The sequence below is a fragment of the Erpetoichthys calabaricus genome, chromosome 4 (genome assembly GCF_900747795.2).
Source record: "Erpetoichthys calabaricus chromosome 4, fErpCal1.3, whole genome shotgun sequence".
NCBI lineage: Eukaryota > Metazoa > Chordata > Cladistia > Polypteriformes > Polypteridae > Erpetoichthys > Erpetoichthys calabaricus.
The window spans coordinates 222498722-222524426 of record NC_041397.2 but is presented as its reverse complement, the minus strand read 5'-3'; the positions used below and the strand labels follow the sequence as shown (position 1 = coordinate 222524426).

Here is a 25705-nt window from a genome sequence, read left to right as displayed (position 1 = left end):
ATCTTTCTTCACCAACAGATGCCCCACAGCTGCTTATTCCGATTCTGCAAGTAGTACGAGTTTAAGATTGTGAAAATGAGTGAAGGCCACCTTTCCAAAGTAAGTGGACAGACGGGAGTGTTTATGAGGTCTATTTTGTTGATTACAAAAAGTGTGAGATGGTACGTTAGTGGAAAATGGAACAAAGGCCTATAGTTTAATAGGCTCCAAGTGCTATACAGGACATAAGTCTTGATCACTAGATGATAACCATATTCCCTATGAAATGTTTGTGAGAAAATGGGTGTGACATTATACTTATTTGAAATAATAAACATTAATATTGTCTATAGGCAAGGTAACATTACCAAATTCATATTTATGTACTTCTGAGTACTTCATATGAGACTAATAATTGCACTTTAATACACTTTGCATTCTAAGATGAATGAGTTTTGTGTTTAGTTCCTTCTCCGTAACAGTACTAACTAATGAAGCATTTGCAGCATACTAGAGCTTTTATGCTGCTTTTCCATGAAAATTATACTACATACCATACTGCATTCATAATACAATCAAAGCTATGACCACTGCTGGCAAAAAACCAATTAAATGTAAGACCCAAAGTATAATTTTACATTTTAAACAACAAGAATAATTATTAAATTAAGTTAGAAGTTATTTTCTCATAAGCAGAAAAATGTACTGTGTAATGTTTTAGGCTGCAGTATATCATGAATTTTACATTTTATGGAATTTAAAATATTCCTATGTTGTTGCTATTACCTTATGAATTAAAGATTATTGAGGAAAGACTAGTACATCAAAATCTTACAAACATTTTTCACACTGATGGGTACATTTTATCATTATCATTTATTTATCATTGTGTTAAGATTAATCATTGGATATGTAACTCAAGAAATGTTAAGTATGCAGGAGAACCCTACATCGCAATGTTCCAATTATAAAAAAAAACATAACGCTAAATCTATTTGCTTTTAAACAGACAGTAAACCAAAAAACTTACATGAATGGCCAGTGATTTTACCAGTGAGGTGGCACATAGCTGTACCCAGGCGCTCCTTGAGGCCGGTATGTTGGCACAGAGACTGGATGTGCTCCTATAGGAGTGTGTTGTGGAGTTGTCAGCAAAGTGCCTAAGACACCAAAAAAAATAGCAAAAGATAGCAAGTCAATTAGCTGAAATCTGTATTACAACCAAGTTGTTGCTGTTATACAATGAAAACGTTTCCAAAAAAATAGTTACACCACACCAATAATCTATTCTCTTTAGCTGATTACGTTTTGGTACATCTGTTTTACTCCCAAGATTTACAAAACTGACCTGCTGACATTGCCATGGTAGTTCCTGCCACCATGCCCATGGCTACTCCATTGGTCCTGGGAGCTGGGACAGGTGCAGGGTAGATGGCAGAGGGAATGCTGTTAGGTTGCACAACTGTGGTGTGATGAATAACATGAGGCTGAGCTGCATACACAGGCTGTGTGTAGTAGGCGCCCTGCGAGAAAATGAGAAAGTGAACAATCAGCATTAAACTTGGGATTTGAATAGTAATCTCAAACTTTTTTATAGATATTTCCACTCCGTAAACTAAAACAATGACACTCCCAACAGCCATATATAATACCAAGAATAACTAGAATGTCATTTAGTTACAAAGAACTGTTGAAAGTCACTGTTTCATATGAGCTTAAACTTTGCAAAAGATTGAGAAACACAAGGAGAGGGAGTGCATCAAAATCAAACAATGTTATGAAAGTCACAGATGGTATTGTGACAATTTCAAACCCTATGACCAAAAATCAATATGACTTAATTTAATTTGTAGAAACGAAAAATTTTAAGATGAATATTGTTAAAAACTGACTGCTACATCTATAGCTAGAGAGTAACTCGTCACAAAGAAACACAGGGCTCTTCTGTCACAGCAAATCACAAGAATAAGCAGGACACCACAGCCAATAAACTGCATTTTCATTTATGAAAACACATCATGCATTCATAAGAGATATGTAAACAACTTTATGACACTAATATGGGCTACATTTAACATTTTTTGGTTGCTTTATAAATGTACATGTAGCTATTCTAAACATTACTTCTAAATTACTACTATATAAAATGAGGTTTTAAAAGGATCCATAACAGCAGCAGTGGGATCACTGAAAATTTTGACAGAGTAGCATAGTAAATCAAGCTCTAATTACTACTATATAAAATGAGGTTTTAAAAGGATCCATAACAGCAGCAGTGGGATCACTGAAAATTTTGACAGAGTAGCATAGTAAATCAAGCTCTAATCATAAAACCTTCTGCACTGTGGTGATACTGGCCATGTTGTATTAAAAAAATATATTGCTTTATTATTAATTAAGTTGAAAAAGTTTTAATAACAGCCTCTGTGAGAAGCACGACTTCACTTCAACCAATACATAGTTAACTATCTTTTCCATATCCATTCCTTCCATATGTCTAATGTAACTTAAGCATGACATGTGTTTGCCCCCTGTGTAACTTTAAAGCAACCCGTGTGTTGTGCTTGCAATGAAATTCATAAAAACTATTTTGATGTATTTTAGGTTTATCTGGTCATTCTGATTTGGATACGGAAGGAGTACACTGGTGCTATATTTATATTTATATATGTTGTACAATATAAATGAATGAATATATATATATTTATATTAAATGCTAATTTCAATACAATAACTATTACAGAACTTACAATCTGTCAAAAGCCTTTGTAAACCCTGGTAGACAAACTTAGAAAAAAAAAATTCTGTATTTGTAATTTAGTTTCCATGTCAACAACGTCATTTACAACGAATGTGACATTTTCTGTTAACTTTGAGAATGCACGTTAAATTAAAATGTTATACTATTATAGTACAGTAAAACTTGCATGTTGTCTTTTATTGCCCTCTAGCTGTGAAGGCTGAGATAAGGATCCAAGAAGAGCACTCACTGGCAATAAGTGTCCAATATTTGACAGAATCATAATGACTTGTGTCATTAAAACTGATTTTTAGAGTTACTGATTTAAAATAGTTTCACTATAAAAAGTAAAATTGGAGCACAAGTATAAAATTAAAAACATATGAAGTCAGACAACCTATCTACATATCCCTCATATTCTATTAACTATTTTCAAACCCATTTAATTAGGGTCTTTACGGCTAGAGAGTACCTCAGGGCATTAGCAGGAACAGCCCTGGACAGGGCACTAGGTCCTTTGCAGGGCTCATTCATGCATACACATACACCAGGGGTCTCCAACTCCAGTCCTGGAGAGCTACTGTGGCTGCAGGTTTTCACTCTAACACTTTTCTTAATTAGTGACCAGATTTTGCTGCTAATTAACTCTTTGCTTAATTTTAATTGATGCACGACTTAAAACTCAGGCTCCTTAATTAGTTGTTTTTTCCTTAATTAGCAACCAAACAATATTAAGACAGAAAAATGAACCAACACATAAACAACAACCTGTGCCCATCACACAATAACTGAAAATAAAGAAAGCTGAAGGCCTCAGTAATGTTGATCTGCTCATGTCCACAAAACATTTTGACAGTGCTCTTAAAAAAGAAAATCAACAGCTTTGGAAATGTCTGCCATGGCAGAATGAGCACCATGGAATTAAATAATGGATTTAATTAGCAAAAAGAATTTGCTTCAAATTAAGAAACTGAATGAAGTGAAGTTGGTTGGAGTTTGAGGCCCCAACTTAGTTGGTCATCAGTTGGCTCAGTCCACATCAAATTTATGTTTAAGGTGCTGTTAAAGGAAAAAAATCAATTCAGCAGTCAGTCTCAAGAAAAGCCAATTACAATAAAGGGAAATAGTTAATTAGCAGGAAAAACTGGTCACTAATTAAGAAAAGAGTTAGAATGAAAACTTGCAGCCACAGTAGCTCTCCAGGACTGGAGTTGGAGACCCCTGGCATACACCCACTCTCACACTTTCAATGGGACTAACTTTGAGATGCAGATTAATCCAGCCTGCATATGCTTGGGGATGTGGGAGAAAAACTACAGTACCCAAGCTATGCAAACACAACACTACTTAACCTTCATTTGGCAGGTACAGGATTTGAAACCTGGGGGCTAAACAAGAAGCAGTGCTAACAACTCATTATTATGCCATTCAATATATATAGTGAATATGAATAAATTAACAAAGATGTTATGCCATTCAATATATATAGTGAATATGAATAAATTAACAAAGATAGGAACATTTTGCAAGACAAAAAAAAATTAAAAATGTGTCAATTAGAACCATGCCTTCAAAGAAATCAGTACCCTTTCTGAAAATGAATGTCTAATCTCATAATGAAAGGAGTTTAATAAAAATATTTTTCAGTTTAGACTTTTATTTCTAATTTTCACGTTTAGTTTGAACAAATATATGAGATATGTAATGGAATTAATCAGAAAATTTTACTTTAAAGATTAATATATACTTGTTGTCCCCCATGGCTCCGCTTGCATAGAAGTGAAATAGGACAAACATTAAACATGAATGCAAAGAAGAAAAAAAATTTGTATTGAGAAGAATTTATATTGATAGCTTTTGTTTTCAAGGGTCTCTTGATATATTTTTGGTTTTGCTATCAGGGGCAAGAATGTAGCTGTGATCTCTGCCAAAAATGTAAAAAGTTGGCAAGGTATCTCTGGCCAAGCAGAAGGTAGGTCAACGTCAAACATTGCCACTGTATCTGATCGTGTTCAGCTCTGACAGGAGAGCATCCCCTGTGTGGGGAGAACAGCACGTGGTCGTAATACCTCTGCCAATGAGCAGGTACCACCTAAAACACATGTAGCTATGATCTCTCTCTCAAAAATGTAAAATGTTACTCTTTAACAACCTCTAGATGATAATGTCTGCTGAACAAACTGGTATCACTAGCTAAGCAGAGGAAAGGTACGCTCCAACACGTCGCGAGTGGTAACAGCAACTCGAAAAGAGGCTGGCACATGAATGAGGATGGCCCCACACACCGCCCTACTCCTGAGGTCCAACCTCCAACCTCTCGACCACCAGCCTTTCTCTTGGATTCTCGTGAATAAATTGGCACCGTAGCCGAACTATGACACTTAGTGCAATGAGTCGCAAAATCAACTGGAGGGTTCAAGCAGATTATAGGAAAAAACCCAACCTAAATCCATTAAGTAGTTCTCTCATGAAAGACAAACAGACAGACGTATCTCTATCTATCTCTCTCTCTCTCTATTATATACAGTACATATATACTGTATATATATATATATACTGTATATATATATATATATATATATATATATATATACACACACACACACACACACACACACATATACACACACACATATATACAGTATATATATATACACACATACAGTGCATCCGTAAAGTATTCACAGCGCATCACTTTTTCCACATTTTGTTATGTTACAGCCTTATTCCAAAATGGATTAAATTCATTTTTTTCTCAGAACTCTACACACAACACCCCATAATGACGTGAAAAAAGTTTCCTTGAGATTTTTGCAAATTTATTAAAAATAAAAACATTGAGAAAGCACATGTACATAAGTATTCACAGCCTTTGCCATGAAGCTCAAAATTGAGCTCAGGTGCATCCTGTTTCCCCTGATCATCCTTGAGATGTTTCTGCAGCTTAATTGGAGTCCACCTGTGGTAAATTCAGTTGATTGGACAGGATTTGGAAAGGCACACACCTGTCTATATAAGGTCCCACAGTTGACAGTTCATGTCAGAGCACAAACCAAGCATGAAGTCAAAGGAATTGTCTGTAGACCTCTGAGACAGGATTGTCTCGAGGCACAAATCTGGGGAAGGTTACAGATGGTGGTCTCCATCATCCGTAAATGGAAGAAGTTCGAAACCACCAGGATTCTTCCTAGAGCTGGCCAGCCATCTAAACTGAGCTATCGGGGGAGAAGGGCCTGAGACAGTGAGGTGACCAAGAACCTGATGGTCACTCTGTCAGAGCTCCAGAGGTCCTCTGTGGAGACAGGAGAACCTTCCAGAAGGACAACCATCTCTGCAGCAATCCACCAATCACGCCTGTATGGTAGAGTGGCCAGACGGAAGCCACTCCTTAGTAAAAGGCACATGGCAGCCCGCCTGGAGTTTGCCAAAAGGCACCTGAAGGACTCTCAGACCATGAGAAAGAAAATTCTCTGGTCTGATGAAACAAAGATTGAACTCTTTGGTGTAAATGCCAGGCGTCACGTTTGGAGGAAACCTGGCACCATCCCTACAGTGAAGCATGGTGGTGGCAGCATCATGCTGTGGGGATGTTTTTCAGCGGCAGGAACTGGGAGACTAGTCAGGATGAAGGGAAAGATGACTGCAGCAATGTACAGAGACATCCTGGATGAAAACCTACTCCAGAGCGCTCTTGACCTCAGACTGGGGCAATGGTTCATCTTTCAGCAGGACAACGACCCTAAGCACACAGCCAAGATATCAAAGGAGTGGCTTCAGGACAACTCTGTGAATGTCCTTGAGTGGCCCAGCCAGAGCCCAGACTTGAATCCGATTGAACATCTCTGGAGAGATCTTAAAAATGGCTGTGCACCGATGCTTCCCATCCAACCTGATGGAGCTTGAGAGGTGCTGCAAAGAGGAATGGGCGAAACTGGCCAAGGATAGGTGTGCCAAGCTTGTGGCATCATATTCAAAAAGACTTGAGGCTGTAATTGCTGCCAAAGGTGCATCGACAAAGTATTGAGCAAAGGCTGTGAATACTTATGTACATGTGATTTCTCAGTTTTTTTTTTTATTTTTTAATAAATTTGCAAAAACCTCAAGTAAACTTTTTTCACATTGTCATTATGGGGTGTTGTGTGTAGAATTCTGAGGAAAAAAAATGAATTTAATCCATTTTGGAATAAGGCTGTAACATAACAAAAGGTGGAAAAAGTGATGCGCTGTGAATACTTTCCGGATGCACTGTACATACATACATACATCTATATCAATAGATATAGATAGATCTCTCCCTAAACCTCAGAAGTAGTATTGAAAATGGACTTCTGTTAGATTCATCAGCTATGGTCATTTTAACCAGACTCGCTCATTATTATCATTCTGATTAATTTTATAACTAACCCCATATATCTAAAATAAATGCAGCTTTAACAATCACACACATTACTGGTCATAGATTTAAGCAATGTGATACATAAAAAGAAAGAAGGAGATATAGTTTATGTGTAGAAAGCATGTTTGTGGTCCACTTAAAACAAAAAACTCCATTATACAGGGCTCACCAACCTGGGCATAGATATTTTGCTGTGGATAGGCACTTCGAATTGGGTACATGGCAGTTTGGTATGGATTGGGGGATGGAGAGTAGGGTGGAGGGGCTCCATTGGTCTGGGTCGGTGGGACTTTGTAGGGAGTTCCAGCAGTGTATCCTGAAAGAGAGAAAGTACCAAAAATGTTATAGTTTGATATATGCATCTTTATATATATGTATCTATATAATATAATGAGAGCTAGCAGTCATTCCTCTACAAAACTGGGACATGTTTCCCAAAAAATATCAATCTTAAAGATTAACAAGCAACTTTAAAATGCACATACAAGTATGCCCCCAAATGCCTCTGCACAATTTAGTCTTATGTATTACTGTTAATCCTGCCCCTGAAATCACCCACAAAAGAGCATCATAAATTGATTAAAAACAACCTATTGACAATACTTTCACTATATGGTAATGCTTTTGGTCCTCTGATGAAAAGAAATAAGAGTTTTGTAAAGTAATACTGACATGATATCATATTTTAATAAACAACTAAGTCTAAAATGAATGCAAAACAAATGACAAAATGCCATAAAGAAAACCACGCTTCTTTCTTGTTCATCATTTATTTTATAGCACGATGCCATTATTAACTAAAGCAAAAGATGAAAACATAAAAAATAAGAAAGCCTGTACATCACGAACTAATGTTTAGTTTGTAAATTGTACGTATGTTGAATTGATATAATTTGCATTTTTGCCACAATCCTGAAATATAGTAAATTCAATTATCTATTAAAATCTCACACTCCTTCATTCTCATTATATATATATATATATATATATATATATATATATATATATATATATACACACACACACACACACACTCAACTGGGACAACGTAAAAGTAAAATTTAAGGCCAGTACAAAAAGCGCCAGAGAGTTGGCCGAGTCTTGGCTATCAGATGAAAACGCCATCAATAGACACTTGGACATAAACCCAGCATATGCCAACTTAAGAAGGACATATGCACATTAATTAAACGATACACCCCCCCCCCCCCCCTTGATCATACTGACTTAGTCACCGCCACCCACCCCCCCACATACTGAATGTGTTGCTATATATTGCCTTTGATTCTTGTAAGTCTAAGCATTATCCTCTGATGAAGACCCCTGATAGGGGTTGAAAGCTCAGGAATAAAACTATTTTATGATACGTGATTCGTTTTTTCTCCCTTTGTGGATCTCCAACTGCAAATATGCAGACCGTATCACAGACCTTCTCTTCCATTCATATATATATATATATATATAATATATGTGTATATATACATACACACACACACTATATATATATAGCATAGGAAATAAGCAAAATATGACAACATATAAACAAATAATTTTATATTAGTGGACAAAACAAAATAACTGCATAAAAATGGTAGTGTTATGGTTTGCCACAACAGCCTGGAATTCCTCTCCTGTCCTAAGATCACATTTCTAACCTTCATCCCCCTTCCTCTTTGTGCTTGGCAGGGTACACCTATCTAATAGCAATTCTACAAGCATTGCACATATGGCTATTACAGAACAGCAAGATCACAGTTAAAATCAAATGACATCAGCGATTTATGAAGATGGCGGATGTTATTTTCCATGTAGGTATGCGTACAGATTGTGTACCACTCAACCGCGGTTTGCTGATGGGGTGAAAACATTATTATTACAGCAAGCAGACGCTATCTGGGGGTTAGGTTAGACTTGTCAACAGACAAGCATGAAGGGGAAGCCTTTTAACACACAGTAATCATCAGCAGACAAACTCGCCATTTCTTTCCTTCTGCCAAACTGGTCAATACACAATGATATAGTGTGAACTTCCAGGTCACTTTGTACCAATATCTGTGAAAAGTCTCTAGTGATTACACATCACCTACATTATTTTTATGGCAGGTGTGACTAGGCTCTAAGAGTCTTATAGCACAAGAGGGTATCAGCTAAACCCAATAATTTAACTTAAATATGAGTGTCAGGATCATGAAGTGGTGATCGGCGACAGAACAACAGAATTTAACGGGTATTCTTCTAAGGAAGACTTTTTTTGCTGTAGCTGTACACTCTCTCTCTCCTTAAACATATCAACATCCAATTCCTGTCCTCCTTTCTTCTGTTTTGCCCACTTCTTTCCATAAGCAACTGTGGTATAGAAAATGGCACCCGCAAAAGTAAAGCTAGCAGCAAATTTGAACACAGATGTTCAAAACTTTTATAAATTTATAAATCTGTAAATATTAACAAAACAATTTACATAACCTTAATTCACTTATGTAATTGTAGAAATGCATTTCACCATGAAAATTGTGTGTTATAGATCTTTAAGTTCTAAATGTCAAGGGGTGTCATGACATGATTTTAAAACATTCTATGTAGACACTGCCATGTATTACTACAGTTTGCGCTTGTGGAAACAGGTTTAAGAAGCACTTAACGTTTAACAAGTGGGATGGGAAGTACATAGATTTTGAAAGATTTACAGGTTACTTGAAGCCAATATGGCATTATGTGACTTTTCCATCGATTTTCAGTTGTAGCCTTCATTTACATAATTTTAGCAAGTAGGAGGAAGTCGGCAGCATGCTCACCTGAATCTATTCTTGTAATGTGACATATCCAGTGGCTCACCACAATTAGTCTATGACTTGCTATGATAACATCAAACAAATTTATCTTTAGTCATGGGGTGGGCTGTGTTTGCATGAGATATGACAACCAATGAATGCTCATTCAGAAGTACAATGCATAGAATATAGTGACAAAGAATAAGGAACATGTGTGTTTTGAACCTCATAAAAAGAATAAAGGCTTTTTTTTCTGATGTCTCATGTTTTTATGTACTAAAACAGAATGTAACAAAAAAGGGCTGAGACTGTGGCTGAACTTGCTGTACCTGTAAACTTATTAAACCTTTGTACAATTACCATTATACTATTACAGTATGAATTACCAGGTTTATCCTAGACTAGTTTTTAAAATCACTCCCAGGGTTGTTGTTTTTTTTTTTTTTTTAAATCTTAATATCTTAACTTAAAAGCGCTGAAGATTATTTCAAGCTTAAATATTGTTAATGAGAACATTTTCGGCAGATAGTATTAAGGATTTAACTGTAAAAGATATCTCTGTTTTAATTCTGTAACGCCGCTGCAGGGTGGGGTTTGTTTTGTTTTGGACGTGCTCTGTCTCTTCATATGTCAGAGGACTGGAACATCGCGAAGTGGGGTCTAGCCTCATGTGGGGAGGCAAAATGGGGGGGTGGGGGGATAAAGGGGGGAGAGAAGGAGAGCAGGTTATATCTAATCTATTCTTATAATCCTTATAATTATAAATATCAATGCAGCAACAGGCTAACATGCAACAACTCCTGGGGAATCTTGAAACTAATATTAAAACTGCCATATTACCAATTAAAACTATAAAATGACATTAAAAACTCAGAATCAATGTCTCCATGATGGGACAGTTAACTTTGTGAGCTGGAATGTTAAAGGCCTGAATCACGAATTAAAGAGAAAGAAAGTATGCTCTCACCTAACAGGCTTAAACGCTAAAATAGTATTTTTACAGGAGACCCACTTACTAACCAAGGATCAGTTCAGATTACAAAAAGACTGGACTGGCCAAATGTTCTATTCTAGCTTTATAAAGAAAACTAGAGGGGTGGGAATTCTCATACATAGAACAGTTCCATTTGTAGCATCAGAGGTAGTGTCGGACCCTGAAGGGAGATATGTGATGGTCATGGGCAACTTATATAACAGTAAAATGATTTTGATAAATGTTTATGCACCCAATGTTGATGATAAGGAATTCATGCAAAATCTATTTGCATCCATTCCCAATGTGAACACTCATAAAATTATAATGGCTGGGGACTTTAATTGTGTTTTAAATCCACTCTTAGATAGGACTCCTGTGACAGGGGGGACGACATCTAATACTGCAAAGATAATTACACAGTTTTTAAATGATCACAACTTATCAGACCCCTGGAGGTTTCTTAACCCAAACTCAAGAACATATTCGTTCTACTCACCAGTGCATTATAGCTACTCAAGAATTGATTATTTTTTTATAGATAATAATTTCCTGCCTACAATTAAATCATGCAAATATGACACAATTGATATCTCTGACCATGCCCCTCTAGTCTTGGAGCTGAAATCAATAAGCCCCTCGTACTCACCTCGCAGATGGCGTCTTAACCCTCTTTTATTGGCAGACGAGAACTGCACAGAATTTATATCCAAACAAATCAGCTTCTTCCTAGAGACAAACACGTCTACAGAGGTTTCTGCAGGAACACTCTGGGAAACTCTAAAGGCCTTCCTAAGAGGCCAGATTATTTCATATCTTTCCCATAGAAATAAATTAGAAACCAAGAAAGTGTCAGAGCTAAGAAATGAAATTACTAGAATAGATGAAGAACAAGCCAGGCGTCCAAGTGAAGCTCTTCACAGGAAAAGGCAGGCCCTGCATACAGAACTTAATATCTTAACAACTAAAGAAACTGAACAACTTATTTATAAGTCTAGACAGCATTACTATGAACACGGAGAAAAAGCTAATAAGCTTTTAGCTCAACAAATTCATAAACAAGAAGTTCACAATGCAATACCAGTAATCACCAACAAGAATGGAGAAGAAATCATCGACCATAATAAAATAATGCACACATTTAGAGATTACTATAAGTCTTTATATTCCACTGAGCCCAAAGAAGACAACACGCAATCTAATGCATTTCTGGATAATTCACAAATACCACAAATAGATGCTTTAAGTGCTGAGGAACTAGATAAACCTCTAACGCTAACAGAATTACTAGACGCTATAAAGTCACTACAAAGCGGGTAACCATCAGGGCCTGATGGTTACCCCGTAGAGTTTTATAAGAAATTCTCCACTCAGCTAGCTCCACTCTTATTGGTAACATTTACAGAAGCTAAAGACCACCAAATACTACCTCAAACATTTCGACAAGCATTAATCACCGTCTTTCCTAAACAAAATAAGGACTTGTTACAATGTGCATCATATAGACCAATTTCACTCCTGAATAATGATGTTAAGATACTCTCAAAAATCCTAGCTAGAAGGATGGAGAAAGTGCTGCCCTCGGTAATATCACAAGATCAAACTGGATTTATTAAAGGCCGACATCTATCTTCAAATCTCAGACGCTTGTTTAATGTTATATATTCACCAGCAAAATCAAACACCCCAGAGATATTACTATCATTAGACGCAGAAAAGGCATTTGACATGATCGAATGGAATTACCTTTTCACTGCATTGGAGAAATTTGGGTTTGGCCCGAATATTTGTGCTTGGATTAAACTACTGTATACCAGTCCAGAAGCTTCAGTTTGTATTAATAAAATTTGCTCAGACTACTTTAAACTAGAACGTGGTACCAGACAAGGATGTCCCTTGTCGCCACTGTTGTTTGCAATTGCTATTGAACCACTGGCGGTTCACTGCCGAAATTCTCATCAGATAAAGGGGATTGTCAGAGAAGGACTGGAACAGAAAATTTCTCTATATGCAGATGATATGGTCTTATATATATCGGACCCAGAAAACACTGTCCCTGCTGTTTTAACAGCACTAACAGAATTTCAAAAGATATCTGGTCTTAGAATTAATCTGAATAAAAGTATACTCTTTCCAGTGAACTCACAAGCATATAATATTAAATTAGACACCCTACCTTTTACCATAGCAGATCAGTTTAAATACCTAGGGGTAAATATCACAAGTAAACATAAAGCTCTTTATCAAAAAAATTTTGGCGTCTGTATGGAAAAAATTAAGCAAGACTTGCATAGATGGTCAACCCTTCATCTCACTCTAGCCGGAAGAATTAACATTGTTAAGATGAATATCCTTCCTAAATTTCTCTTTTTATTTCAAAACATTTCAATATATATCAATAAATCGTTTTTTAAACAGTTAGATTCAATAATAACCTCATTCATTTGGAACTCAAAACACCCACGTATCCGAAAAGCGACCCTACAAAGACCTCAGGCAGAAGGTGGCATGGCTTTACCTAATTTTCAGTTTTATTACTGGGCAGCAAACATACAAGCCATAAAAACCTGGACACAAATAAATGCACATACACAGGCTTGGTCTGCAATAGAAGTAAAATCCTGTAGTACTTCTTTATATTCCCTGCTCTGCTCTCCAATAAATGAAAGTTATCGCAAATATACTAATAACCCAATTGTGCTTTACTCACTCAGAATATGGAACCAAATTAGGAAGCATTTTAAGATGGAAAATCTTTTATCAGTGGCACCTCTGCAAGGGAACCACCTCTTTCAACCTTCGCAAGTATATCCAGTTTTTAATACCTGGAAAAGTTTTGGGATTAAAATGCTCAGAGATCTTTATATAGACAACATATTTACATCTTTTGAACAATTATGTTCAAAATTTAACCTCCCAGCTACACATTTCTTTTACTATCTTCAAATTAGAAATTTTGTTAAACAGAAATTGCCCGATTTCCCCCACCTTGCACCCTCCACAATGCTGGAAAAAATACTGCTCAATTCCGAGGAAACAAACACTATTTCCGCAATATATAAAATCTTATTAGAGTCCCTACCTTTCAAAGATCCACGAGGACATTGGGAAGAAGATCTCTTAATCAATATATCAGAAAAGGAGTGGAAGGTAGCAAAGCAGAGAATTCACTCGAGTTCTATATGCGCAAAGCATAGAATTATTCAACTAAAAATTATATATCGAGCTCATCTGTCTCGCTTAAAACTGTCCAAAATGTTTCCAGGCCAGGATCCAACCTGCGAGCGCTGCAACCAAGCTCCTGCCTCACTGGGTCACATGTTCTGGGCCTGCACCAAACTAACATCATTTTGGACAAAATTTTTAAGTGCCTCTCAGACAGCCTTAGTATCACAATCCCTCCTAACCCACTAACAGCTGTGTTTGGTGTCCTTCCAGATGGACTTGAATTGGAGAAGGACAAACAAACGGTTATTGCATTCACTACACTCTTGGCACGCAGACTTATTTTGTTAAATTGGAAGAATCCTAATTCTCCTCTTATAAGTCAGTGGGAAACTGATGTTTTATATTATTTGAAATTGGAAAAAATCTAATTTTCAGTTAGAGGATCTGTACAAAATTTTTTCAAAACTTGGCAGGATTTAATCAATATTATTTTAGAATAAGAGAATTAACTATTATTGCATTTAACTCCCTTCTCCATCTCTTATTTATATAGATATTTACTTCTCCCCTTCTTTTGTCTAATGTTGCCTTATTAAAAAGCTTAAAGAAATTTTCCTTTAGCTAAGCTCTCCTTCTCAGGGGTGGGGTTTGATTTGTTTTCAAAGTTGTTGGGTTATAAATTGATCTGTTTGTATGGAATGATTACAATGAAAATTAATAAAATAAAAATATTTAAAAAAAAAAAAAAAAAAAAAAAACCTTTGTACAACGCCAGCTCTGTCAGGTACCATGTTAATGGTTGTCACTTAAAACGTCGAGGATGACTGTGCTAGGAGGTTGGCAATCAATTGGTAAATGTGAAAAGGGCAGCGATTTTCAGTCACAAATTGACATGGTCCTGTGATGAGATCAATAACTGCATTTGGAAAATCTGACAAATCACATGACTGGAAGCTGCATAATGTGAAATCAGCTTTAGTTACAATGGGTTCTAAGATGGAGTTTATAATGTTCTTACTGTTACAATGCTTTCAGGAAAAGCATCCCTCTTTATGAAGTGAAACCTAATGATGCATTTTTTAATTTTATATTTTCTTGAACTGCTAACCAGTAAGTTTTGATTAAATATTAACTGAAATAACAGCAGTAACAGTAGGGTATCTACTTCACACTACTGGATATAAGAAAAATGTGTTAAAATGTTAAATATCTAAAGACTATTTTGTCATTCAACAGAATTCAGTTGTCAGAGTGGTAAATACAGATTATTCACATCTGTTTCCATTAGAAAATCTTGAGGAATACACTCGAGACCAAAGTATGAGGATAAAAAAAAAGTCTAAAGGCAGATGCCAGACAAAGGGCAATGACATTAATCATTCTAAAATTTGACCCCATAATGCTTCTAAATAAGATAATTAATCTTGCCATGAGTAGGGGTTCAAAGTATCAGGACCAAAAGGTGAAACCTTATCGATCATGAGGGATAACAATCTACAAGGTGGGTTTGGTTGGTTGGAATGAGACTTGAGTAATAGACTTGTGAGAAGAAAAGAGACAAGGAAAAAAAAACCTCTTTACTGAATACTAAGTACATATTCCAAATAATTCATGATTTCATTTGTATAAACTGGAATTATATTTTTTTGTAAATAGACTACTGTAAGATTCTGATTGTTACTTACAAATTATATAACATATTGCTTTCTTTGTTATGTTTTCATATTTTGCAGACAGACAGGGAGCATATTAATACTTTAAATCCTGTTGTTGAGTTATATAAATACAGATGGAATAAATGTAACACTGGTAACTAGGGAACCTGTTTTAGGTTTAACCCTTGCCATTTTCCCTGTCTTTCTTATTTATTTTACATGTATAATAATGCATGATATCTTCTTGTGAGACTTATATCTAAAACAGCCTCAATTCAAACTGATGAGGAGCAAGTGGCTTTTCCATAGCAGAAATACACACAAGGCAATTGCTAGCCATAATATGTCACTCAACCATGCACACACTCATACTTAATTTATAATTTAAAATTATCAACTTAACTCACATTAGGTCTTGAAAATCTGGAGAGGAAGGGAGTACACCGTGGAAACCCAGAAGAGGAAATGCAAACTTCATATAGAAGGTCCTCTAGTGGTGTGGTGAAAAAGCTACCAGTTTTGATGTTGTGTTATTCCTCACAAACATAAACATTATGTAAATTCAATAACTGCATTTTGTTCAAGCCCCTAACTTTTTTTTGCTCCAATCAAGTATTTTTATTTCTAGACGTAACACCATTCCAAGGAGCTTTACAAGTACAGAACTATAATCAAGTTATTAGGTTAATTTTAATCTGTGGCGTGCCACCTGACAATTTAAGTAATTCAAAATCAACCAGAGTGTCAGTTCAATTAAACCAATAACTGGCACTCTGGTTGATCTTGAATTACTTGAAATTACTTTTTGAATTACCTTGAAACTAAATTCAATAGACATAACAGGGAAATCAATAACTACAGAAGATCACATAACCAGATCCAAACAGAGAGACAATCATCATCTTTCTTAATGAAGGATCTAATAGATAAACACAGTAACACTAAAGGCTATGTCACATTACATGACTTTCCAGTGATTTTCTGTTGTCTTCATTTACATAATCATAGTGCATCGGGAACCGTCAATAGCACACTCCCATGAAGCTAGTCAAGTAATCTGACATGCCCAGTGGCTCACTCCAACAAGTCTACAACTTGATCTAACAAAATCAAACCCGTAATTTTTGTCTTTAGTCGTAGCAGCAGGCTTATGTGCATCAGAGGTGACAAACAATTAAAGCTCTTCTGGATGTATAAAATGCAGCAAGAAGGAATAAGAAACACAGGTGTTTTGGAAGAGAATCTAGTCAGTTTGTTGTTTACTGTACCTGTATGGTTTGGTGGGGTTCGCAGAGTTGGGGTCTTAGAGATTGCTCAACTCACCATAACTGTTAACTCTTTATACAGAACCAGCTCTGTAAGGCAGCATGCTACTGGCTGTCAGAAAAAGGAAACCGTTCTGGAATTTTAGCACACAGTTGATAAATGTTCTAGGCACAAACATTTTCAGTTGTGTAGACTGACATGGACCAACAATGAGACCAGTAACTATAGTCAGCAAATCTGACATACAGTACTTCACAACAAGAAGTCATGCTAGTGTGACACTGGCATAAGTGTTTATTGTTTTATCCAATCCACAAACTTGGGACACCCAGGAAGTGCACAGCACTGATCTTTATACTGTGGTGTTAGTGAAGTCATAACATTGCGAACTCTCAATCATCCTGCCTAGTAACTGAACCACAGCATCCATAGTGAAAACAAAATGGTGCCACAGGAAAATTTATTAGTTTTTACCATCATCAGAAATTATTTTTTGAGGCGAAGGAAAGATTGTAAACATAAAACAATGCACAGGTCACTTTTTGTTTTATAGTCTAAATAGAAAGTTTTACAAATTGGCTGTTGTGATGTTTGGGATATTATGAAGATAATGTTGAAATTGGTTTTAAATTTTCAATTCCAATTTTGACATTGCATTTACAAAAATACATAAATCTGCAGTAGTGCTGTCAAAGAAGATTCAAAGACTTCTAATAAACACAAACACAATAGTGTGCAAGAGTTCCTATGAAAAAAATGCTGTAATCCTTTCAAAATAACACTACAGTAGATTTTAATCAATAAACTGCCGTAATTGGTATGACCACCGTTTGCCTCAAAAACAGTAGCAATTGTCTTTGGTACACTCACATGCAACTTCTGAAGGTCCTCGCGTAGTAGGTTGTTCCAAACCTCTTGGAAAATTTGCCGCAGTTACACTGAAGTCTTTGGCTGTCTTACTTGCCTTGGTCTCTGCAAGTAATCCTAGACAGGCTTGATAATACTGAGATTGGGGATCTTTGGGGGGAATACTATCGGTTGAAGAATTCTTTGTTCCTTTTTTATTCTGCAGATAGTTTTTTTTATGATTGTGCCCATGTGTTTCTGGTCACTAATATGCAGATGAATGATGTTATGACCGATTATACTCCTGCCCGACAGTATTGTATAATGGATAAGAATCTTCCTGTACTTCTCAGCAAAGAGGGAACAATCAATTTTATCAAATCACCAAATGTTTTCTCTTCACTAATTTCTATAACCAGAGAAATCTAACCTTAGCTGATAAAACATAATATATTTCAGTATGTTATTTTCTTCAAATTTTAATCAATTTTCAATCATAGCCTTCATTTACATGATCTTAGCAGGTCAGAGGTGTGGTCATCCAGTGAAGCCATTCATCTAATGTGACCAACTAGTCTGCAATTGGCTAGGATTAACAGTCAGACTGGCAGGCTGTTTGTGCAGGAGAGAGGACAACCAAATTAACTAATGAATAATAATCGAGAAGTAAAAAACATGGAATGTAGCAACACGGAATAAGCAGCACGCATGTTTTGAACCTCAAAAATATTAGAGAAGCTCATCTGCCTGACGTCTAATATTTTACATAACAGAATACAAAAGTGAATGAATGGGCAGAGATTGCTGCTGAACTTGTTTCAGCTGTTAACCCTTCATTAAGTGCTGCTCTCTCAGGCGACATGCTAGTATTGCCTCTCAGAAAAAAGTGCAAGCATAACGGCACTGGAAGACCTGCACTCAGTTGGTAGAAGTGAAGTGGGCTGCAAATTTTAGTTGTGTTATTTGACATGGTGCAGTGATAAGATCACGGACTGTACTAAAACAAAATTAGAACTGCCAACTTGCACCTGAAGATAATTAAGAAACGAAGGCATTCTGCATAAGAGAGACTCTTTGGGGGTACAGTGTAATAGTATAATATGGGACTTGGAAGACCACCACGAAAGAGCTTATGGAGATCATTAAGGTTCACTACCGTGTTTCCCCGAAAATAAGACAGGGTCTTATTTCTATATTTTCAGGGGATATCTTATATTTATTCATGTACAACAATATACATCTATCCAAATACAGTCATGTCATCTTCTTCTGGAATATCATCAATAACTCTCCACATTTAAACTTTGAACTCCAGCCTGAATTTCTTGCTACTCCAGCCGCTTTTAGGATTCTCCAGGATCGTTGTGCGTTTGATGAATGGTTCAATGAGGTGAAGGAAAATGCCGACATACAAATCCAATCGTGGTGTTTTTATATTCAAGTGTCGCATACTCCCCAAAGTAATGACACAATATATTTTAAAAGTTTCACATACCATCTTCTGTGCCATCTTGTTTTTTTTTTTATACCTTTATAATATTGTCAGAATGTACGGTGGCGTATTTGAGCCACAGAAAAAAAAAATAAGGACATAATGAAAATGTCTATTTTGTGATTAAAGTAAAAATTTCGGCTTTAAACTCAAAATGTCCTCTTTAACTTTGTAGTTTACTTTATCGTTAAAGCAGACTGTCGTAAACGTCATCTTAAAACCGACCCAGTTGTTAAATTGCTACGCGCTTCTGGAGCTTTCTCTTAAACTCACAGCAGCAATCGCCCCACAGAACACATTACATTTATGATATTCCAGCTGTCTGCACATTTGGAATTCTTAGATTTACACTTGATATCACTTTCATGATGAAATGCATTAAAATATGTATGTTACATTTTACAGATAAATCTTTAACTTTGTTTAAATAATGAATACTGTTAATAGTTACACATATAGGGGTGGCACGGTGGCAGAGCGGTAGCGCTGTTGTCTCTCAGGGAGTCATGTCCCTTGTGATTCCTGCCTGGAGTTTGCATGTATTCCTGGTGGGTTTCCACAGTGTGGCCAGTTTTCCATCCAAAGACATGAAGGTTTGGGGATTTGGTGAAGCTACAATGACGTTACTGTACGTGAGTGCTTGTGTTCACCTTGCGATGAGCTGATGCCTCGTCCTGGGATTTTGTTTCTGTCGTGCGTTGATGCTGCTGGAATGGGCACATCCCTGAATTGATGGATGTAATCATTAAACATCCTTTTCAGAGATATTGTGGCAAGGTGTCCTCGGAATTTAATGGATGTGTTGGGCACGCGCGTCACATCGCGTGAAGTATAAACCTGGCCTTAGGCGCCTTACTAGGGCTTATTTTTGGGGTAGGGCTTATATTTCAGAGCAGCCTGAAAATCATGCTAGGGCTTATTTTCAGAGTAGGTCTTATTTTAGGGGAAACACAGTGTACACAAAAACAATATAACAGGGTAAAAAGGGAGTCAGACAGTTGTATTAAGTCCAAGTATTCCCAAATCAGGGGAGTATTGTTTGATGAAAGAACCTACCCTTCAGATTATGTCATCCAAGGTAAACTACTAAGTCAGCTAAATGGTCAAGACGACCCTGGTTTTAGGTACTGTCAAGTCAGCAGCTACTTAAGAAGCAGAGTGCATGTCAGCTGACACTGAAAAGACTTCAAATGTTTAACTGTAAAGCCATTATAACAAAAAACAAATCAGAACCATACTATATAAAAAACAAAACATTAAATTGCAGAAAGTTTACTTGATGAAGAAATTATCTAAGAAATTTACAACAATCACCAGTCACTTGTAAATTATTTTCACTATTCTCCTTTTAAAACTGAACATTGAGTGTAAATACACAGGCCTATTAGAACTTCAGAAGAAAGTTTGGAAGGCAGTAACCCACTTAGCTACCTGGCCACACTGTTATCAATAAAAACTAAAAACAGCAACTTCACCATCTTTTGCCTTACACATGAAGGCTTTATTTATTGGTGTTTAGTACGTGTCACATAATATACATATGATTAACTGTGTATATGGCAAGAAGCTACAGTGCATCCGGAAAGTATTCACAGCGCATCACTTTTTCCACCTTTTGTTATGTTACAGCCTTATTCCAAAATGGATTAAATTCATTTTTTTCCTCAGAATTCTACACACAACACCCCATAATGACCACGTGAAAAAAGTTTACTTGAGGTTTTTGCAAATTTATTAAAAATAAAAAAAACTGAGAAATCACATGTACATAAGTATTCACAGCCTTTGCTCAATACTTTGTCGATGCACCTTTGGCAGCAATTACAACCTCAAGTCTTTTTGAATATGATGCCACAAGCTTGGCACACCTATCCTTGGCCAGTTTTGCCCATTCCTCTTTGCAGCACCTCTCAAGCTCTAACAGGTTGGATGGGAAGCATCGGTGCACAGCCATTTTAAGATCTCTCCAGAGATGTTCAATCGGATTCAAGTCTGAGCTCTGGCTGGGCCACTCAAGGACATTCACAGAGTTGTCCTGAAGCCACTCCTTTGATATCTTGGCTGTGTGCTTAGGGTCTTTGTCCTGCTGAAAGATGAACCGTTGCCCCAGTCTGAGGTCAAGAGCGCTCTGGAGCAGGTTTTCATCCAGGATGTCTCTGTACATTGCTGCAGTCATCTTTCTCTTTATCCCGACTAGTCTCCCAGGTCATGCCGCTGAAAAACATCCCCACAGCATGATGCTGCCACCACCATGCTTCAATATAGGGATGGTATTGGCCTGGTGATGAGCGGTGCCTGGTTTCCTCCAAACGTGACGCCTGGCAGTCACACCAAAGAGTTCAATCCTTGTCTCATCAGACCAGAGAATTTTCTTTCTCATGGTCAGAGTCCTTCAGGTGCCTTTTGGCAAACTCCAGGCGGGCTGCCATGTGCCTTTTACTAAGGAGAGGCTTCCGTCTGGCCACTCTACCATACAGACCTGATTGGTGGATTGCTGCAGAGATGGTTGTCCTTCTGGAAGGTTTTCTTCTCTCCATAGAGGACCTCTGGAGCTCTGACAGAGTGACCATCGGGTTCTTGGTCACCTCCCTGACTAAGGCCCTTCTCCCCCGATCGCTCAGTTTAGATGGCCGGCCAGCTCTAGGAAGAGTCCTGGTGGTTTCGAACTTCTTCCACTTACAGATGATGGAGGCCACTGTGCTCATTGGGACCTTCAAAGCAGCAGAAATTTTTCTGTAACCTTCCCCAGATTTGTGCCTCGAGACAATCCTGTCTCTGAGGTCTACAGACAATTCCTTGGACTTCATGCTTGGTTTGTGCTCTGACATGAACTGTCAACTGTGGGACCTTATATAGATAGGTGTGTGCCTTTCCAAATCATGTCCAATCAACTGAATTTACCACAGGTGGACTCCAATTAAGCTGCAGAAACATCTCAAGGATGATCAGGGGAAACAGGATGCACCTGAACTCAATTTTGAGCTTCATGGCAAAGGCTATGCATACTTATGTACATGTGCTTTCTCAATTTTTTTACTTTTAATAAATTTGCAAAAATCTCAAGTAAACGGTTTTCACGTTATCATTATGGGGTGTTGTGTGTAGAATTCTGAGGAAAAAAATGAATTTAATCCATTTTGGAATAAGGCTGTAACATAACAAAATGTGGAAAAAGTGATGCGCTGTGAATACTTTCCGGATGCACTGTATATGTAATCATAAATTAATATCCTTTACATGTTATTTTTTCTGGCTAAAAATATTAGTATCTCAGGTAGAGCTAATACAGATCATATAAGTAAACGAACGCTTCTCAGTTTTTATATCATTGACCTTCATTATACAAGAAGTATACTAACTAGTGATATCACTTTGTAGTATGGTAATTTAACTACACAGGACAGAAAGGCAACTGAGAAAATTCTGCTCAAAAACTACTATATCCGATTTACCATTAAATGCAGAAGTTTACAAGAATTTCTATGTGGTGCAAAAATTAAGTTTATACAATAATATAGGATTCCATTCTGAAAACAGACAATATTCCCTTTATATTTACTGCCACTTTACATCTATTTTTTGTTAGCTACTCAGAGCAGGAGCCTGTACAAGAACTTGATACAAATAGCAAATTACACTGAAAACCAAGTCTGTTCACGAACTATTTATTCCCTAATCATTTGTTAACAAAAGCAAATATCAAAGACTTCAAAAATGTACTTAGAAAATCTGAAAAACTCAAATTAAACAAAAAGTAATAACATTTCTGCTTATACCGAAACAATTTTATAGATCAGCTTTCTATAGCAAAAAACATCCCAAGGTACTTTACAAATACTGAGGCATAGTATAATTGTTTACACTGATTTTCTATAAATTAAATAGATACATTAAATACTGAATAACTGAGATTTGAAGTCTATGCCTTAGTGACTGCATAACTCTCCCAACCTACAAGTGAAATTCATATTTGGAATACAGGCTGGTCTCGATTTTTGAATGAGGGCCTTTCCTTGGGATTTCTGCAAACCAATTATGTAAGCCGGAACTTGCCCTGAATAATGTCACTTAATAAAAAAATGTAATTTGTTTTTTGTAAAATAACATATGAAGCATTATTCATTTTTGTAGACTTATTAAAATATAATTGAAGCAATATTGATGTACTTTAAATACATAAAACATAAATAATGTAAACTAACGTTTGTACCTTAGGTCTGTACAAGTACAGTGGACCCTTGACTTACGAACTTAATTCGTTCGTGAGGGCTGGTTGTAACTCAAGTTGGTTGTAAGTCAAGACTATGTTTCCCATAAGAAATAATGGAAATACACATAATGCGTTCCGAACCTCCCACTGCAACACTTACTTAACCTTTTCATAATAAAAAAGGGTTATATAATGTGCATAATTTACCAAAACACCAATCCATATTACTAACCGAGAATGCTAAACCGGATGATGGACGCAGGCACATCCGGCCATGGGCCGTAGCTGCAAAAAGACGTACTGCGCAGGCGCAAGAAAGGGCGGACGGGATACACACCAAGAGGGGGATTTAACAAGCCCCTGGAACACAAAAAAAAAGAACACAAAACCACCCCACACACCCTACAAGCAACGGACGGGACACACACAAAGAGGGGGATTCAACAAGCCCCTGGAACACAAAACGAAAGAAGACGCTCGCTCAACAACAATCCTCACCCACACACCCCCCCCCCAATCAATAAGAAGTGACACCCAAAGCCACATATCTAAAGGAAACGTCCATATTAAACATACGTCATCTCAAAACCTTCACACTAGGCAGCATAGGTGGATCTCATTAAAATAAAGCACTGTTAACCGTTCAACTGGAGAAAAGGCTCCATATTAACAGTGAGTGCTATCCTCCTTAATACTAATCCATATTTCGCACGCTGAGGAACAAACAAGTCATGCATACACGGTCACGGGTACAAAACTATTCGGATCGGATAACGGAACCAAACACACGAACACGAATGAAACAAAAAGAATACACGGCGGCGCATACAATGCGCTTCGGAAAATACGTGAGAAAAAATGTCTCGGATCAAAAAACACAAAGCTCAAGTAACCCCGTTACAGAGACGTGCCCAAATGAACAGACACATTGAACGTAGATGCATACAGCGCGCGTCTCAAAGTGCTGCATCAAAACAAGCACGATTTCAAAAGAAAGAGCTTGCGTCTCAGACATACAAAAAAGGGAGCAAAGCAACGCGCATATGACCGGCCAGAAAACAAGCAAGCAGGACTCAGAAAGCTCAACTGACCGACATACAAAAACGGACAAAGCACGATACAAACAATGCACGACGTAGAGTGAAACGGACTTTGCGCAAAGCGGAGGCGGATCAATTAAAACTCAAAAATAGCGCGTCACAAATAATGGACATGCAACAACGCGGCACTCAAACACCACAAGCAAAACATGCCCGTCGCAGACATCAACACCAGACGTCTGCTGAACGCTTACGCCAGTTGGCTGACAACGCTTTCAATAATGAGTCCACTATTGAGGAAAATTCATTGGGATTAATGAATGTCATTTGCAATCATTGTCATTCACTTAACTTCACAGAAGAAACAACTGGCAATACAAATAATGAATTTACACGTTGTTGTCAAAAGGGGCAGATTAGACTGCCTCCTTTACATTCATATCCTGAATATCTACAGAAGCTTCTAACTAAGGATGTGCCTGAAAGTAAAAACTTGATGAACTACATTAGATCCTACAATAGTTCATTTGCTTTGGCATCTACCAGAGAACATAACAGGACACCAAAAGGCAATGGCCCATACTGCTTTCGCAAATGTGGTTAACACAACGCACTATATTATGTCCAAAAAATATTAATGTTAATCACATTATTAACCAGGTCATTTCATTACTTCCTGGAGAGACACGGCTCTTTCTAAGCTCTGACAAAGTTGACTCTGATGACGACAATGAACATCTGAATTTCCCATTAGAATATTTGAACACTATTAACCCGGACGAATGACCACAACACAACATTACCCTTAAAAACGGAACAATAATCATGCTATTAAGAAACCTTAACACTAAACAGGGTTTATGCAATGGCACACGGTTAATCGTCAACACCATAACACACGATGTTATTCAAGCAACAGTTCTTTCAGATTCACATGCTAACAATACTGTTCTCATTCTTGAAATTGACCTTACGAGTTCTGACCTAGAATTACCTTTTACATTGAAACACCGACAGTTCCCCATTAAACCTGCATTTGCCATGACCAGCAACAAATCACAAGGACAAACCATGGACAAGGTTGGCATCTACCTCTCTGAACCCGTTTTTGGACATGCACAACTTTATTTTGCCTTCTCATGTGTTCGACGTTCATCTCACATTAAAGTTAA

The 25705-nt window shown here is 37.1% G+C and overlaps 1 protein-coding gene across 7 annotated transcripts in view; it reads right to left on the bottom strand.

Annotated features, from left to right (window-relative positions):
* The window catches only part of fam168a (family with sequence similarity 168 member A), a 193489-nt gene that overhangs the window by 7949 nt on the left and 159835 nt on the right, over positions 1–25705 (bottom strand). For all 7 annotated transcript variants that reach the window (XM_028800345.2, XM_028800340.2, XM_028800342.2 and 4 more), the window contains 3 exons: positions 7289–7431; positions 1328–1502; positions 1010–1139 (listed from right to left, as the gene is read on the bottom strand). In XM_028800345.2, the coding sequence (XP_028656178.2) occupies positions 1027–1139; positions 1328–1502; positions 7289–7431 (431 nt within the window). In that variant the 3' untranslated portion in view covers positions 1010–1026. The remainder of the gene's footprint in view (positions 1–1009; positions 1140–1327; positions 1503–7288; positions 7432–25705) is intronic.